General features: G+C 49.3%; 1 protein-coding gene and 1 long non-coding RNA gene across 9 annotated transcripts in view; one reads left to right on the top strand and one right to left on the bottom strand.

The window, feature by feature from the left end:
• Positions 1-3,312: 3,312 nt before the first annotated feature.
• On the bottom strand, positions 3,313-9,305 carry LOC144289858 (uncharacterized). Of its 2 annotated transcripts, none has more exons than XR_013357820.1 (3): positions 8,918-9,305; positions 4,641-4,783; positions 3,313-4,412 (listed from the first exon to the last, which is right to left on the bottom strand). It is a non-coding gene; the product is annotated as an uncharacterized LOC144289858 (long non-coding RNA). The 2 variants fall into 2 exon arrangements; XR_013357821.1 differs by lacking the exon at positions 8,918-9,305 and adding an exon at positions 5,214-6,447.
• Positions 8,256-18,683, top strand: part of FLNB (filamin B) — a 138,383-nt gene continuing 127,955 nt past the window's right edge. For 5 of the 7 annotated variants that reach the window (XM_077858367.1, XM_077858365.1, XM_077858364.1 and 2 more), the window contains exon 1: positions 8,257-8,715. In XM_077858367.1, the coding sequence (XP_077714493.1) occupies positions 8,424-8,715 (292 nt within the window). In that variant the 5' untranslated portion in view covers positions 8,257-8,423. Of the gene's footprint in view, positions 8,716-18,683 lie in introns of all 7 variants that reach the window. The other 2 variants (XM_077858362.1, XM_077858366.1) reach the window with 1 other exon arrangement.

Genomic DNA, 18,683 nt, shown 5'->3' with positions numbered 1-18,683 from the left:
GGTTCTGTGCATTCCCAGGGGCTGAGCAAGCTGCTGATGGGACCATACTTCGAGAAGCAAGGCTCTAATGCATGGGAGGGCCCCACCAGGGAGCAACATTGGAGCTGTTATAAACAGTGAACACCCTTGAGTATCCACAGGAGGACCACACTTGGGTCTTAGCGTCAGAAAACTTAGTGTTCAGCTCAGCTCTGACACTAACTGTGTGACCCTGAGCGGGTCCCTCCTCCCTGGTAATTCAGTGAGTGGTCACAAACCGTCTCTACTCTTTTTAAACCCTAGGGATAAAGATAAACAGTCCCTGTCCTTGAGTGCTCTGAGAGTAATAATTCTAATCCTGGTGAGCAGGGAATTGGGGGAGAGGGGAGAACACGAGATAAGGATGGAAAAGCCTTTGTCAGCTGTACTGCCGGCCACAAAGGCCGTTCTGTTCCAGTTGGAAGGCAGTCTAGGTTTGCCAGGTGAGCAGTGGCTAGACAGGGTTTTCTTTAGCAGAAAAGTGCTCTGTGGCATTTGTCTGCACTTTTAAAAAAACAAACCAGACCCACACATAAATCTTCCAAAGGAGCCAGCCAAACTGGGTGGAGGAAGACAGCCCAGTCATTTGCAAACTTTTTTTTTTTTTTTGGTGATTCTAGCAAGACTGCAGAGGGTGGGGTGGGGGGTGGGGCATGCTCTGGGTGCGTCCACTCTGGGCTGGGAAGGCCCAGAGGGAGAGAATCAAGGCCCACAGCGGCCCTGTCTCCCCGCCCCTGCTCCACGAACAGCGCACAGATGTCCAGTGAATGGTGGCCACAACCTTCATTCCTGTACCGGCGTGAGGTGAACTGCTTCTGGCCGTCTGGACTGTAAGGGATGGAGAGCTCAGAGACTCAGAATTGACCTCTGGAGCTGGTTAAATAGAGGGTTCGAATCCAGACCCTGACACCTAATACCAAAGGGACCCGAGTGAGCGACCTGATTTTTTTTTTGCAGCCTCAATTTCCCTGTTTGTAACCGGAGGATGATACTGATAGCACCGCGCTCACAGAGTTCTTGCAAAGCTTAAAAAAGATTAACTCATGGACATGAGATGCTGAGGCACCGGAGAAGTGGCCACTTACACAGCTAGAGGATTCAAGGAGGGAATGTTGAGGAAATCACAGTCCTGTAGCACCGTGTGAGTCCAGGACAGAATGACTTCCACGACTGTCGCTCTGTCCCTTCTGACTGAGCTCCACCTTACTGGCTGGCTGAGTGGGAGAGCGGGGTGCCTTCTCGGAGCAGCCTGCTTACCCGCACCCCCAACCTTACCTCAAGGCAGGGCTGGCTGCGCCTTCAAACTGCCATTGTCTTTGTCACCTCTTTGGGGGGAAGACCTGCTCCTCGGGACCCACCCACATGGCCCCAGGCCCTTGGCCACAGGGGCTGGGGTGGGGGGAGCCCTCCCACTTCTGCTCGCAGGCTGCTGAGAGGACCAGCTCCTCTTCCTCCAGGGGGTGGAGGCAGAGCAAATATTCTCACTTACAGTTCGCCTCTCTTGCTCCCTAGCAGGGTGTGGACATCGGTGTAAAATTACAACCGAGGCGGCCCCCACCCTGGAGCAAAGATGCAACGGGGAAGGCGGCGTTCATTTTACAAGTCCTGCTTCTCCATCTCTGCTCGGAAACTTACCGTCTTCGCTCTCTGAGGTCTGCTCGTACCATAGTCACATTATCATGACGTTACCACGTGATAATCATGGTACTAATAGCAGCAGCTCTCTCACACATGCTTACATGCTAAGTGCTGCACACGTGGCCTCTCCCTTGTCAGAAGCCTCCCCCGAGGTGGACGGGAATATAGGCCACAGACAAGGAAGCAGAGTCAGGGCTGCCCCGGCTCCCTGCTCTCCATCGTGACCATTGCCTTTCTTAGTATCCTTGTATCCAGACTGTCACTCTGAGCTTAGCCATAGGATTATTTCTCTCAGCTCCAGTTTCTTTTACCTGTAAAAAGGGAAATAACATCACCCAGTGGGCACCTGGGGGGCTCAGCCGGTCAAGTGTCTGCTTTCCCTCAGGTCATGACCTCAGCGTTCTGGGATCAAGCCTTGTGAAGCTCCCCCTCTCCCTCCGCCCTACCTCACGCAAGTGCACTCGCTCTTTCTCTCTCAAATAAATATAAATAAAGGTTAGTTATTTGAAGGAGAGAGAGAGAGCACAAGCAGGAGGAACAGCAGAGGGAGAGGGAGAGGCAGACTCCTCGCTGAGCAGGGAGCCCGATGTGGGGCTCGATCCCAGCATTCTGAGATCATGACCTGATCCCAAGGCAGCCGCTTAACTGACTGAGCCACGAAGGCGCCCCATAAATAAAATCCTTAAAAAATTATTAATAACATCACCTCGGGTTATTCTGATGATTAAATGAGAAAATGGTTGAGAAATGGAAGCTTCTGTTATTATTTATTATTTAACTACTTTTAGTGTCATGAATATCCTGACATGCTGTCATCCAGTGGACCCAGGATGCCAAGAAACCACAGAATGCAGGTTCACCTGGAACCCCTTTAGTTAGTGTCAGCTCTGACACTAACAGAGCTGGCGTTCCTGAAGTGTGGAGGTGGGTTTCACATATAGGCTGGGGTCCCAAGGTCAGGACTCTGGTGAGAGCATTAGGGGTCTCCAGCTTATTAACTGGTTTATCTCAGTTTCAAGTATCTCTCTATACCTGCATTGTCCAATATGGTAACTCCCAGTAGCCAAAGGCAGCTATTGGGCACTGGCAATGTGCAAAGTCCAAATTGAGACAAACTTTAAGTGGAACGCCTGAGTGGCTCAGTAGGTTGAGCATCCCACTCTTGCTTTCAGCTCAGGTCATGATTACAGGTTTGTGAGGTCAGGCCCCATGTCAGGCTCCATGCTGAGCATGGAATCTGCTTGAGACTCTCCCTCTCCCTTAGCCCCTACCACTTTTGCTCTCTCTCTCTCAAATAAATAAAATAAATCTTTAAAAAAAGATATGCTGGGATCCCTGGGTGGAGCAGCGGTTTGGCGCCTGCCTTTGGCCCAGGGCGCGATCCTGGAGACCCGGGATCGAATCCCACGTCGGGCTTCCAGTGCATGGAGCCTGCTTCTCCCTCTGCCTGTGTCTCTGCCTCTCTCTCTCTCTCTCTCTCTCTCTCTCTGTGACTATCATAAATAAAAAAAAAAAATAAAAAATAAAAAAATAAAAAAAAATAAAAAAAGATATGCTGTAGGCATAAAATACACGTCAAATTTCAAAGACAGTAAATATAATGTTTATATATATGTATAATGTAACATATGTTTATGTTATATTGCTGAGTACTGATGAGTCCATTGTGCCGATGCGTAATGTTTATGTATATATGTATGAATATACATACATATGTATATATATACACACACATATATATATTTAAACATATTGATTGTCTGTTGAAATTACAACTTTTTGGATATATTGGATAAAATAACCAACTTGTTCTGGTTTGCCACAAACATACCTGGTTTTAGCACTGAAATGAAATGCCTGCAGCCCAGAGAACCCCTTAGTCCTGGACAAACCAGGACAGTTGATCATCTTATTATTGGTTAAAATACATTATGGTAAGTAATTTCACTTTTTTTTTTTTAAGATTTTATTTATTTGACAGAGAGAGAGAGCACAGCAGGGGGAGGGGCAGAGGGAGAGGGAGAAGCAGACTCCCCACTGAGCAGGGAGCTTGATGTGGGACTCAATCCCAGGACCCAGGATCATGACCTGTTGCAAAGGTAGATGCCCAACCGACTAAGCTCCCCAGGTGCCCTCAACTGTTTCTTTTTAAGTGACATCTAATTAATAACTGTTAAGCATTATTAGAAAATTAAAAACTATAATGTGACTCTCATTATATTTCCATTGGCCAATGCAGACTCTATGAGGTCTTAAACCCCAGGCTACACTCTGCCAGGGACAGAGGCGACAGGTGCCCTCCTTCAGCAACTGGCATGGAACACATCAACTGCACTGTAGCATAAAATAAGTGGTGCAGTTGCACGGGCTGTGAGAGTGGGGGACTGAAGGATGGGCATGGGTTTCCCAAGTTGGAGAGGAGAGAGGAGAACATTCCAGGCAGAGGGAACTATCTGAGCAAAGACATGGAGGTGATCAGGTGAACTTTTGCACACTTGCTTGGAAAGAAGAACCTCTTCCAATCCCATTGATTTGGCAACTCTTACAATGTTGAGAAGTAGGCTCACAGAGCTTCAGCCTTCCACTCAGTGTTTCTCCTCCAGTTCAGCTGGTTTCTTCCTCATGGATGTTTGCACATCTGCTGTGGTCCTGCCAGGGCCACACTGACTTGTCAGGGTTATTGCTGTGCTTGTGTTTTCTCCGTCAGTTTATTCTTACCGAGATCTCTCAGGGTTGCAGCACACTGGTGTCAACATCTGTAAATAACAGACATGCAGAGGAGCCATGGCTTCTTACAGAAACAGACCAGAGTCTGCTAGGGAAAATGCAGCTTATTCCAGATTTGTCAGAGACTGGTTGTGAAGTCTGTTAATTTTGCCTGGTTTCTAGCTACGTTTATACATTGCTTATTGTGTGCCAGGCACGATGCTAGTTTTGCTTGTATTATCTAAAAACCCTAGGAAGAGCAGTGCTATCACCATTACCTGAACGAGAAGCCTGAAGCTTGCTGAGGTTGTTTGTTCAAGATCACAAAGCCAGAACAGCCAAAAATCACACCCAAAGCCTGGGCTTCTTACTTCCTTGTACTCTTCCACTCTGGGCAGTTCTACCAAGAGATCAGAGAAGCCTAGGACAGAATTTAGAAAACAGGGATTGGGTATTTATTAAGTGAAGGCCTTGTCAGGCAAAACTGTGGAATGTGTTGGCTAAAATGCTACCTGTAGAAATGCTTACTTGAGTTGTTCAGCCCTCATCTTTTATCAAATACTGATAAGGAGTCATCTGAAGACCTCGTCAGCTTGCTTGCTTGCTTACTTGCTTGCTTCCTTCCTTTATTTTTTTTTTTTAAGATTTTATTTATTTACTTGACAAAGAGGGAGAGAGAGCACAAGAAGGGGGAGCAGCAGGCAGAGGGAGAAGGAGGCTCCTTACTGAGCAGGGAGCCTGATATGCAGGGCTCAATCCCAGGACCCCAGGATCATGACCTGAGCCTTAGGCAGATACTTAACGGACTGAGCCACCCCCTCTCCTTATTTCTGAAGCCACTGACCACCCACCTCCACCGTGATTGCTCAGTCCCCTTCATCCTCCATGAATCACTCCCTGGAAAACTCTCAAGTTTCTTCTGATTGGGTGGAGACAATCACTAGACTCGTCCTAAAACAGGGTGTCTCAGCTTCGGGTGAAGTGCGCTGGATATTTACACGCAGAATTTAGTTATTTGTGTCAAGATCTGATGAAAACAATTACATAAGAAAGAGGGCCTTAGGACATTAGCTCCAGTTTTACCTGGCAGGGAGGAGGTCCCTTGGGGAGTGAGACATGGGCTGATAAGTTTTGATGGATGAGTTTGGGTGGAGAAAGCATGAGGAACTGGGAGCCTTGGGCATGGGGGAGGCAAAGGTTACCAACACTGCCTCTAATCAAGATGGTGCGGACCACTGCTCAGATGGTGTGGAGAAAAGCAAAACCCAAGCTGAGAACAGGGTTTTTAGGGGGCTTTTAGGGGGCTCTCAGACATAGTGTAGACTTTGGAGTTAGAACCAGGTTCAAATCTAGCTTTGTCTCGTCTTTACCCGCTGACCTCTAGCAAATCTCTGCGCTTAATCACTAAGGAGTGGTATGGTCCTTCAAGTAGTTATTGCATCCCTAGTATGGGCTAGGGCCAGGTGATACACTCTCTGCGCCCCCAGGCTCTTTTGAGTGTTTCCAATGAGTGAGGCGATCTGTCTGAACAAACCACTTCAGCGTTGTATGCAAACGATCTGTTTGTATAAATGTTACAACCACAACTCTGCTGGCTTCTCCTGGGCAACCCTTAGGCTGGAAGCCCTTGATTTACTCCTGTCCAAGTCCTGTTCCCAGGAAGACCCCCATCTCTAAGCCTAAATTATGTATCCCTTGTTGTGCCCAGGACACTCTGTGCTTCTCATACGCACCTGGATTCCAGTCCTGTTTGTACTGTGTGCCTTGGGCAAGTCACTTTACTCGCAATTACTCTTCTCAAACTGGGTCAATAGCAAAGGAACTGCTTAGCAAAGCTCTTGGCCCAGGAGCAGGTACTTAAGAAATGCTAGCTGCTACTTTTATAATGTATTCAGCTCTTGACGGTAGAGATCTGGCCTGGTTTCTGCTATGTCTCAGCACCTAGCACAGGGCCTAGACGAGCACACAGCTGGTACTCAATATATGGTGTTGGTAGACAGAATAACAGTCCCTAAAGATGTTCAAATCCTAATTTGCAGAACCTGTCAAAATTACCTTACGTGGCAAAGGGGAATTAGGGTTGCAGATGGGATTAAGATTGTTAATCAGTTGTTTTAAAGATACCCTGGATTAACCAACTGGGCTGATTGGAATCACAGGCCCTTAAAAGAGTTAGAGGAAGGAGCACCTGGGTCGCTCAGTTGGGTAAGCATCCCTTGATCTCAGCTCAGGTCTTGATCTTAGGGTGGTGAGTTCAAACCCCATGTTGGGCTCCAGGCTGGGTGTGAAGCTTACTTAACAACAACAACAAAAAAAGAGTCAGAGGAAGATGTGACTATAGAGAACAAGAGAGATGACAGTATGAGAAAGACTCAGTTGTTAAGTAGGCTTCACACCTCAGCCTGGGTGTGAAGCCTACTTAACAACAACAACAACAACAAAAAAGAGGAAGATGTGACTATAGAGAACAAGAGAGATGACAGTATGAGAAAGACTCACCTTTGAAGGTAGAAGGCGCCACAGCCAAGGAATATGGAAAGTTTCTAGAAGTTGGAAAAGGTAAGGAAATGGATTCTTCCCTATAGTCTTCAGAAAGGAATGCATCCTGCCAACACCTTGAGTTTAGTTCAGTGAAACCCATAGGGGCATCTAAGCTACAGAACTGCAAGATAATAAATTTGTGACTACTTATTTATTATTAATTTTTTAGAAAAGACTTTATTTATCCATGAAAGACACACAGAGAGAGGAGCAGAGACATAGGCAGAGACAGAAGCAGGCTCCCCACAAGGAGCCCGATAGGGAATCAATCCTCGGATCTCGCCTGGAGTCAAAGGCAGACGCCTAACCACCAAACCACCCAGGCGCTGGTATGATTTTTTTATTTTTTTAAATTTTTATTATTATTATTATTTAAAACAGCCTCAGTCTTTTTTTTTAAATATATATATTTTAAATTTATTTATTCAGAGAGAGAGAGAGAGAGAGAGAGAGGCAGAGACACAGGCAGAGGGAAAAGCAGGCTCCATGAAGGGAGCCCGAGGTGGGACTCAATCCTAGGACCCCAGGACCACACCCTGGGCTGAAGGCAGGGACTACACCGCTGAGCCACCCAGGGATTCCCGGTATGACTTTTTTAAAGGCAAAATTTTGGTAATGTGTTACAGTAGCATTGGAGAAACTGATATGCCCTGCAAATTATTGTTTGTTTTATTTTATTTTTAAGTAATCTTTACACCCAATATGGAACTCACACAACCCTGAAATCCAGTGGCATGGCCTACTGACTGAGCCAGCCAGGTGCCCCCACTCTTCATTCCTATTATTGCTACTGAGCTGTTTGCGAGAGTTGATTTGTATTTTTCTCTCCCATTACTCTAGCAAGTCCTCGAGGTCAAGGAATAAGTTTGTCTTATTTACCATTAGTTCTCAGGTGCTTAAGAGGGCCTCGCACACAGTAGGCACTCAATACATGCTCCGAGCTTAATGAATACAAATAGTAAAATACCCATTCGTTCATGGGGTCCTCCAGTGCCTAACACCGCCTCTGGCACACAGCAGGAGCTCAATAAAAACTCATACTGAACCTATAGGTGGATCAAGTACTCCTCCCTGCCCTCGTGGCCCAAGCGGCCGTCCCCCCTACACGGGGTCTTCTCTCTTGCACGTCCCTGACTCAGGGATCAGACCGTGACCTCCTTAACCCCAAGTCTCTCCCGGGGCTCCCTTTCGCACCGAGCGCGGGGTCCCGGGACACCGCGGAGGCCGCAGGGTGCAGTGCGCCTTAGAGACCGCAGGGGGCGAGCGTGGCTCGGGAACTCCCGCCGCGGGGCTGGGACAGGGTGGGGCCCGAGGGCGGGTCGGCTCAGTGCGCAGGCGCCGGTCCAGACGCCTCGCGCGGCCAGGGGCAGGCGGCCGCAGAGCAGTGCCGGCCGCGGCTCCAGTAGCAGCGAGTTCGAGCCCCGCTCCTGCTCCGCTTCGGTTCTCGCTCCGCCGGCCCTTGGGCCTCCCTCCGCCCGTCCCCGGCAGTCGCTGCGCATTGCGCTCTCCCCGCCGCCAGGATGCCGGTAACCGAGAAGGACCTGGCGGAGGACGCGCCGTGGAAGAAGATCCAGCAGAACACCTTCACGCGCTGGTGCAACGAGCACCTCAAGTGCGTGAACAAGCGCATCGGGAACCTGCAGACCGACCTGAGCGATGGCTTGCGGCTCATCGCGCTGCTCGAGGTGCTCAGCCAGAAGCGTATGTACCGCAAGTACCACCAGCGGCCCACCTTCCGCCAGATGCAGCTGGAGAACGTGTCCGTGGCGCTGGAGTTCCTGGACCGTGAGAGCATCAAGCTCGTGTCCATCGGTGAGTGCCCCGGTGTGCCCTCCGGTCCCCGCGCGCGCGCCCGGGGTGGGGGGAGGCTGGGGCCCCCTGCTGCGAGCCCTTAGAGCTCCCGGGAGCTGCGGGCTGGGTGTGGGCGCCGGGGAGGGGGTTGCCCTCCAGGGGGCGGGGACGCCGGAGAGACCTAGGCCCCCTCCCCGGTGCGTCTCCCTGGGCTGGGGCTTACCGTGGTAGCTCCCCGCCCCGCGCCTCGCCGTGCGTCCTTGGGGGGCTGTGGGTCCCGGGCTCGGGTTGGGGCTGCACGGGGAGAGGAAGGGCTGTGGCATTTCTCCGCCCCCAGGGTTCCCCTGCGGGGAGCTGGAAACCCCTGGTCCGCAGTCCGTGAAGTGGGGTCCTGGGCCGGTGCTCCCCGAAGCGCTCGCCCCGCTGCGCCCACCTCGGTGCGCTCAGTGGCGGACGAACGGGCGTTGGCCTTGCGCGCGGCGGGAGACCTGGGGAGGGACAGTTCTCCGCGCGGGGGCCTCGCCGCCCAGGTGGGCATGGGGACCTGGTACCCTCCCCCGCCGTCTCTGGCTTGGGTGCGCGCCCCGAGGTGGGAAGGGGAGCCGCGGGGGTGTGTCCTCCTCGCTGCCTCTGCTCCCAGCTTAGCTCTGGCCGGGTGCCTGGGGGTGAGCCCGCCCTGCGGCCCAGGTGATCATTTAGGGACAGTGGAGGTAGAGGAACTACTGTTTTGTAGGGAGCCCGGACTAGTGCGCACTGTGTGCCAGCAGCCTTCCAAAGTTCCCAGTTCTTACACATGGGGCGAGTTGGGGTGTCCTGAGACCTAATTTACAGACAAGGGGTGGGGGGGGAAGTCCAGAGGATTAATTGATTTGCCCAAGGTCATGGAAGTGGGAAGGGTCTAGCTGAGAATTGAAGGAAGCGGGTACAATGAAAGGAGACTGTGCCTTCCTCTCCTTGCCTTCCCTACACCAGGGTCTTCCTGAGAGGAGGGAGGGAGTTGGTGTCGGGTTCCTCTCCCCAGAGCTGGGTAGAGAGCATGAGAGTCAGGGCCCCACTAGGACCTGGACTCGTTGAAAGTTTCCAGGAGGGTCACAAGGCTGCTGAGGGTATGGGCTGTGACAGTAGGGTGAGGGGTCTGTAATGTGTGTGTGTGTGTGTGTGTGTGTGTGTGCAGTATGTGTGTATACACAGCATTTGTGTAAAGAGCATCTGGGTATACAGCGTGGGTGTGCAGAGAAAGTGTGTGCACCTACTTTGTGTGTGTCTGTGTACTGCCAGGTGAGTGTCTTGCCGTTGGAGCTGACCCAGGCCTGGGTCTGGGGTCTCTTCCAGAGAAAACCGGGCCTTATGGTAACTTCTGTGATAGGAAGAAAGGCTGGTGGTGGGTGTGGCTGCTGGGACTTTCTCCTGAGTAAAAGGGCTTCCCTCTAGGCTGAGTCTCCTCGGTCCTCTCCCTCCCCTTCCCCCACACCTGTCCTGGCTGGTAGGGCTGCTTCCTGCTTCCTGGGCCCAGGCAGCTGTCACCGCCCAGTCAGCACCGCGTCAGGGGTGTTCTCTGCAGAGCTGTGTAACACGCTTGCCTCTTCTTTTGGGGGCCATCTCCTACAACTGGGGAAAGAGAACCCTAGAATCCTCCTGGATTTCTTCCCTTTTCAGAAACCAGCTTTCCTTCTGAGGAATCTCAAGGCCTGGCTGAGCTCAACTTGGATCGCTTTTCCTTTGTTTTAAAAATGTGTATTTATTTAATTAAGTGAACAAAGAAACTTAAAGTAAACCAGGAGTATCCAAACATGACATGAAATCTCCTTAAAAGACAAAACCAAACAAACAAAAAAATGAAACCACAGCACCAGAAAATCCTGGACTGCCTCATTTACCCACTGTTTACAGAGGCCACAGCTGCTTCCAGCGTGGCTTCCCATCAGTTTCCTGAACTTGGGGATCTCGTTCTAGACTTTGGTTCCTTACATTTTTCTACTTGACCCTCGTGATTTTCATTCCTAAACCCACCCAGGCCATGGCATCTTCTATTGTCCTGACATTCCAGGGTTAGCCTCCCCTTCTCTGGTTGTGGGCCCGTGGGCTATTGGCAGCTTTTTGCTGTGCACGTCTTACCACAACAGGTTACATTGCTTTATTTGCTACTTTTAAATTATTTCTTGGATTATATCCCCCAAAGTGACATTCCTGGGTCAAAGAGTGTGGCCACTTTTATGACTCCTGTCATTGGCTGCCTCGTTGCTCTCCAGAAAGATCTCGCAGTAAACAGGTTTTCCAGCCTCCGGAGCTTGCAGGGAGACTTGCCAAGTGCCAGAACTCCCGTGGGAGTGATGCCTGGGGCCTCTTCGCCGTGTTCCTGGGGCTGTTCTGGGTAACGGCCCTTCAGAAAAAAGTAGCAGCGAGCTCAGACTTCAGTTCAAGTATTCGCTGCTTATGCTGTGTTGCATTGTGCTGACAAAGACGCTCGCTCTGAGTTTGGTGACATACACTAGGTGCACAGTATGTTCTGTTCATCATCCGATTGATCACCAATAGAATCCTCACGATTTGTTTCCTTGTCTACATAATGATTTGCTTCAGCAAGTCACTGAGAGGGTAAAGGGCTTGCCCTAGTTCTGCCCCAGTGCCTAGAAGATGGTTGCTGTGTTTTCTGTGGTTGTTGTTAGTATTATGATCTCCATTTAAAGATGAGGCAACAGGAGTGAAATAACTTGCAGAGGTCACCCGGCTAGTAACGGTGACTGGAGGCTGGGCCTGTCCAGTTATGAAATTGACCCTTAACTGACCCGCTCTTCAGTATCGGAAATGAGTAAAACACAGCCCCTCTCCCGTACCCAGAAAGCCCCTGTAACGCCAGGTTTCGCAAGTCTGGGGTATTGAGGTGGCGCCTGGATACCCACACTTCGAACCTCTGATCTTGAGCAAAGTAGGGATCTCAAACCTTTAGGTGAGTGACAGGATGAGGGTCCCATGAGATGAGTCAGGAGGTGAGGAGAGTCAGCTTGCATCTTGCATCAAGGTGTATTTGTTGAGGGAATAGCCGCCCTGTTTTCTCTGTTTTTTTTTGAGGGTGGGTGGTATTTCCTGCTACTTAATGGATGGTGTTTTACTCCATAATCTGGGAAGGTATCTTTGAATGAATACAGGGTGTTGTGTTCTTTGGATAACTTCCAACAATGTACATTGCTGGAATCATAAGAGTTGTGTACAGGCTCCCAGCTCTGAGACAGGAGATGGTCAGAAGCTGCCAGAGGACTGGCTTTTCTGCCTAGAATTCACTGAAAGACAGCTCTGGCTGTTTATTCACATTTGTGATTTGTTGTAAGGTGGGCCCATTCTAGGTTGCATCCAAGAGTTGAAGATTTTCTTCAGTTTCGTGTTCTGTCTTGGGCAGTTCATAGCGAGGCCTCAGCATATTTAATCCTAGTTGCCTGCCAGGAGCTGGCAGTTTTATTTACTTGTTTTTCCAAAAACCTTTCTGACCCTGAGCAGCTCAGCCAGCTTGGAGAAAAAGGGGTCTCCCAGCCCAAGAATGACAATCAAGCCTGCCTAGAAGTTTGGGTGGTGTGTTTTGGTTTGATCCTTTAGAAAAAGGAATTCTTTCCTTTTCAGAGTATGCGGTCTGACCCTAATGTTGATTTAAGTTGCCTGTGCCAGGCCAGTGCCCCAGAGCAGGTGGGTGTGTATTCCCAAGACCTTGGGTCACTGGGTGGGGTTTCCAGGGTGGTGGGTCACCACGGGGCTTGGCCCCCTCTTCCTTCCTATTGTCCCACCCCCACCAAAATAACACACAAATACAATAATCCTAAATCCCGTTCTTTCCTGATCTAGCAAATGCCAGTGTGGCTTTTAGGCAAAGGTAGTAGAAGATGCTTTAAAAGTAGCCAAGTAGCATGCTTTCCTTGTCAGAATCCATGAGCTCTGGGCCATTTGCCACAAAATAACACAGTCGGAGATGTGGCTCTTGTAGTAGGTAAGAGCAAAGATTCTTGGTTCAAATCCCACTTGCCACTAAGTAGCTATTAAGAAACTTGGGTACCTTGGTTTCCCTATCACTAAAATGGGGATGATAACTACCTCCTTCAAAAGGTGGTTAGAAAAATTAAACACGTTAATATTTTCAAAAATGTTTAGAAAAGTTTGTGGCACGTGGTAAGTGCTACGTGAATGTTTGTTAAAAAAAAAAAAAAATACGGGTACTATCCAGTAGTATTCCCAAAAGTCCTTGCTGGAGGGTTTGCACACTGAAAGGACATTTAGAATCGGTGCTGCGCCGGGGAGACCAGCGTGGTTGGCTAGGGTTGCTGCTGCTTGCTCTAATAGGGCTGTGGACTGGCCTCCTTGGAAGGGGAGGACCCCTGGTTAGGTTACGGCTGCCTCAGGGGCCCATTCATACCAGCTTTGTTTCTGAGACCTGGACTGGAGCATGGGGCGGCCGGTCATTCCAGCCTTCCACCCCGTTCAGGAATCTCTGGGCCAAATCACTTCCAGATGGCAGTTGGGCTCTGAGCAGCTCCTCCAGCAACGACGGAGCCGGCGTGCCAGTCAGCAGCTGCCTTCGTTCTTGGAGAGTCTGTGCTGAAGGAGGGCTTTGATTGGGAACCAAGTTATGTCTCTTGGGCACTAGCCCTCCCCTCCTTTTTTTTTTTTGTTTTTTTTTTTTTAGATTTTATTTATTTATTCACAAGAGACACACACACAGAGAGGCAGAGACACAGGCAGAGGGAGAAGCAGGCTCCCTGCGGGGAGCCCAATGCCCCGGGTCCTGGGATCACTTCCTGAGCCAAAGGCAGATGCTCAACCACTGAGCCACCCAGGTGTCCCAAGCCCTCCCCTCACTGCCTGGATCCTGGTTCTGGGCTGTGAGGCAGATGCACGGGGTAGTTGAGGATGGCTGCCTTGCTCCCTGGGCAGCTGCTCAGGCTTCGAGCCTTTGGGTCCTGCTTGTGGTGGCTTCTGGGCAGGGGTATCACGTCATCCTACTTTCTCTATAAACAGCCTCCGGGTCAGCACATCCTAGGTTAAACTAGGTACAGGCGAATGATGTAGACTGCCAGGATGCTAAGCCCCACTCCTTCTCTAATAGCTGTGCAACTCTGGTCCACTGCCGTAACCTTTGTGAGCCTCCATTTCCTCCATCTGTAAAATGGAGAATAATAGTTCCTGTCTCACTTGCTGAGAGCATTATATGTTTATGTCACAATGCCGGCGTTATCATTAATGTTCATGTGCTTCTGAACCCAAGTCTAGGACTTTGTCTCGTTTTCTGTCTACTTTCTGGCCAGTTCTGCTGCTGTCATCTGGTGTGTTAGATATTCCCTCCCTTGCAGCTTGGAACATCTCATGAAGATGCCTCCTGAGATCCTTTCTTTCTTCCTTTCCTCATTCAGTAAATACAGGAGAGACCAGCTCTGAGCCAGGCCCAGCGCTAGGACCACAGGAGTAATGAGAATCAGTTCCCTCACTTGCCTTACACTGCTCAATGCAGAGATGAGAGTAACCAGGGAGTGTCTTTCTCAAACCTTCAGGCACACACAGATCCCCTGGGGAATTTGTTAAAAGTGCGGGTCTGACTCAGCAGGTCAGGTGTGAAGGCTGAGATTCTTTACTTCCAGCCCGCTCCCAGTTGCTGCTGTCAGCAGTGGGCGCCACACTGTGGATAGTGAGGATCAAGATGACAAGGTTTTGAGGCTCCTGGGTGGCTCAGTGGTTGAGCACCTGCCTTCAGCTCAGGTCCTGATCCTGGGGTCCTGGGATCGAGTCCTGTATTGGGCTCCCCATGGGAAGCCTGGTTCTCCCTCTGCTTGTGTCTCTACCTCTTTCTATGTGTCTTTCATGAATAAATAAATGAAATCTTTTTTTTTTTTAAATATATTGTTTTGATTTTTTTTTTAATTTTTATTTATTTGTGATAGTCACAGAGAGAGAGAATGAGGCAGAGACACAGGCAGAGGGAGAAGCAGGCTCCATGCACCGGGAGCCCGACGTGGGATTCGATCCCGGGTCTCCAGGATCGCGCCCTGGGCCAAAGGCAGGCGCCAAACCGCTGCGCCACCCAGGGATCCCAATAAATGAAATCTTAAAAAAAAAGATGACCAGCTTTCTGCGGCACCTGGGTAGCTCAGTTGGTTAAGTATATGCCTTGGGCTCAGACATGTTCTCTTGGGATCCAGCCCCGTGTGGGGTTTCGGGCTCAGTGGGGAGCGGGCTTCTCCCTTTCCCTCTGCTGCTTCCCCTTGCTCATGCGTGCATGCTTTCGCTCTCTCACTCTCTCAAATAAATAAAATCTTAAAAAACAACAGATGACCCGCTTTCTGGGAGGCGGAAGGGGAGGAGTACCTTCCTTCAGGCTGCGGTGGGTGGTCTGGAGGACTCCCTGGAGGGAGAGGCCATCAAGCTGGGACCTAAAGCCAGGCTAGAATTAGGCAGGTGAAGAGACGATTAGCTCATGTAAGGTGCAGCAGTAGAAGAGTTTGTCAGGTGGAGGTCAGAGGGGTGGCCCAGAGGTAGGCAGGGGCTGTCTCACCAAGGGCCTTCTGAAGCTGAAGGCTGCCAACCAGCCATCTTCCTTGAGGGTGCTTGGTGTGGGGTGGGTGAACCCATCTGAAATGGATTGTCTAATCTGGGGCTCTCTTGATTCTTACTGCAGTCATTCCTATCAGTAAAAAAAATTCTAACATGCCCCTTTCTCATATATGCAAATTCCTAAGTTTATATACATATATTGCTATCAACCTGTATTAAATATTTGTAAAGCATATTTTCTTTTTAGAGGACAAATCCAAATATAAGATCTGGCTTTTCCTGTGCTCTTGTGCACCCTTGTGGTACATATACCGAATTTGGTATTGTTTGGTATTGTTTCTACATTTCATTCCCCCCCCCCCCCAACTCCCTTTTTGTTGCTATTCTGCATTTAGTTTTGATCTGTAGTTATCCTTAGTTGAGGAGGTGGGTCTATAATTCTATCCCCTTCACCCAACAAGTTGGCCCAAATTAGCAAAGCCAATGGAATGAGCCCTTTCAGTCTGAATGTGTGCTGTTTCCTGCTCTTGTAATGATGAAAATTGCCTTTCATGACATTCTAGTAGAAGCCACCGTACATTACTGTTTTAAATCTAGTTATCCATTAAACATGCTCAATAATCACCAGATTGGCTCAGGTTACTGTATAATAAACAACAGCACTTTACTCTGCTGGGGCTTAGAAAGTGTGGCTTTGCAGCTTTTAAGTGCTTTGCTCATTTTCCTTGGGAAATTGCGTCCATGTCCTAGGGAGAGAGTTTTTGGGGAAAGATGATTAGAAAACCAAATGGTTCTCTTTATACTGAAGCGACAAAGTAGTATGGGAGAGTAGCTATACGTGGTATAAAGGATGGAACTATTGGGTATTTTAATTCTATCCACTTAGGATCATGGTTTCTTTTCTCCATAATCATATTGTGAATAATGTACAGTGCTCCCTTTCTTCTCAGAGCCTTCTAGCACTTGCCTTAAATACATTCATTTGATACATTGTAGATCGTTGCTATAACTCTTCTGCAAACTCTTCAGTTTTATTTTTATTTTTATTTTTTTATTTTTTATTTTATTTTATTTTTTTTAACTCTTCAGTTTTAAAAAAAATTTAATGGGGTTTTACTTATACCCATCCTCTGGTTCTAAAACATGCCAGAGAACTTTTAACTTCTCTGACCCCTCTCTTTGACCAGTCGCTGTGCAGTAGAATGCCCTTGGTTAAGATTTTCTTGTACTATAGGGAAAGAGGTGGTTTGGTTTTTTGCTTAGTCAAGACTGGTTATAGGTCTGAATTATTTTGACAGAGTATCTGACTTCCTCCTTTTCCTCATCATCACAACCTGGCATAGGTAGATGGCTTGGTAGGAGGACACTTGCCCTCTTGTATATGCCTTGGCTTTTCCACGGATACACAGTGATGAGATCTTTGTGTACTGAATGTTGACGTCTGCACACGCACCCTCGAGTATAGTGTCTCGCACTTCCCTGTGCCTGCTGTCTGCTAAGCATTGTCCTGAGTGCCTTATCTTTATTGCTTCTAATTTTCATCATTAGAACCCTGCAAAGGAGTGACTGTATTTATTTCCATTTTACAGATGAGAAAATTGAGGCCCAAATCAATCTCCCTGCACATGCCAGGCATAATGCTTGCCTGCAGCAGACTATCAAGTATTTTTTTGCATCTCAAAGTTTGGTTTCACACTTAAAAGTAAGATAGATAAACTGTAGGGAGAGGTTTTCTGCAGCTTTAGTTCTGTTCATTTCTATTTTGCTTCAAACTTTACTCACTTGACCTTGATGGATGTGAAATTGAAATGTTCTTCTACGAAACAAAGCTTTCTGGGGGCCCATTTGCCTTGCCTCTTCCAGCACCGTTGAGCTTTAATTGGGGCCTCTTCTTCAGTTCTGGGGGCATCTCTAGTTCTTTCCCTGTCTTTAATTGGCTCCCAGGGACAGAGTTTGGACAGTGGGGACCAGCTGAAGGCTGCTCTGGGCAGCCAGGCAGGGCTTTCTTTGTGGGGGTCTAGAGGCCGGAGGTGAGGACGAAGTGCCCCTGGAGATCGCCTTGGCTGCAGTCCTGTGGGGCTCGCAGTGTACATCACTTGGTGTGTGTATGTGGGGGGGCTTGGTTGGGTTTGTAGAGATGTAGCTATGCCAGGAGATCCTTGGTTACTGACACCACTGGCGCAATTGTGCATTCTCAGAAATGACCTCACCCCACATCCGTTCCTTCTGCTACCTTTAAACATTAACTGTCGGGAGGGCTTGTTGGGTTGTGTTTGCCGCTGAGCAGAACCTTTCTTCTCTGGCTGGCATTTGGCCTTTATCAGTCTGGCACCAACAGCTGCCTGCTCCCACTCGAAGCCAACAGCTCCAGCTCTCCAGCTCCTCTTCGGGGAGCCTTATGGGTAGGCCCCTTGCTGGGTTGCGTACATCTGCCAGGCTGCTCTGGAGCTGCACTTGCGTCCCCAAGGGCTTCTCCTGCAGCGCTCCTGAGAGAGGAAGCTGGCCTGGCTGGCCTACTCGGTGCTCAGCCTCCCCAAACTCTCAGGGCTGGTTTGTTGCAAGGTCTGGGCGTCAACACAACACTCCTGTTCTCCTTCTCTGAAGGGCCTTTATGCTGGCATGAATTCCTTTTCTCATGGAGATCTGAAAGCTCTTTTGACTAAATGGGTCACCTTTCTGGGTATTTTCATAAGGCTGGTCAGCTTTTGCCATGCCAGACAACTTCTCTGGAATTTCCGTTTAGATATAACGAGAATACAGTGTGGAATTTTGGCTTTTGAGCTATAGGGAAGTGGGTGGGGATTTGTGGCAGGGATATGTAAATTTGCTGCGGCCCATAAATTCGGGTTTTAAGATTAAAAAAGGCAAGCAGCAGTTGGCTTTCCTTCTGCAAACAAGAATGGTGTTGCTTTCGGCCTCATGCTGCTAGTGACCGAGGCAGAGGCAGGCCTCCCGTGGAGGCTGGGGTCTGAAAAGATTCTCGGTGGCTAAAATCAGATTCCTCCATCTCCCCTGCTGTCCCCAAGAAAATAATCAAGTTCTTATCATGCTGGTACTGCGCTGCTTGTGTGAATCACCCTGATTTTCCCTCTACCTCCCTGAAGTAATTTATCAGATATTCCAGGGAAACAAGAATTATTTGGCATTCTCTAGTCTGTTGGGAGCATGGCTGGGCCTGGGGCTTCTTCTCAAGAACAAAATAATTTGTTCCCTCAGTGGGGTAAAAGCAGGCCAGAGGTGGGGGGCTGAGGCACCGTCTTCCAGGGGACCAAAGGCACTGGGGTCTTTGGGCTCAGGCCTAAAAGGCCTTTGTGACTTGGTGGTTCTATTAATCGAGCAGAGTTCTGGGTTCCATTTTTAAGGTTCCTTGTCAGAAGAGGCAGGAGCTGGAAGACCAAGGGCTTGCTACTGGTGGGACAGGGGGCCTCTCACTGGAGCTTCCAGCCACCCAGGGGCAGAACCCA

This window comes from Canis aureus, chromosome 19 (genome assembly GCF_053574225.1).
Source record: "Canis aureus isolate CA01 chromosome 19, VMU_Caureus_v.1.0, whole genome shotgun sequence".
NCBI lineage: Eukaryota > Metazoa > Chordata > Mammalia > Carnivora > Canidae > Canis > Canis aureus.
This window is presented reverse-complemented; position numbering and strand designations above follow the sequence as displayed.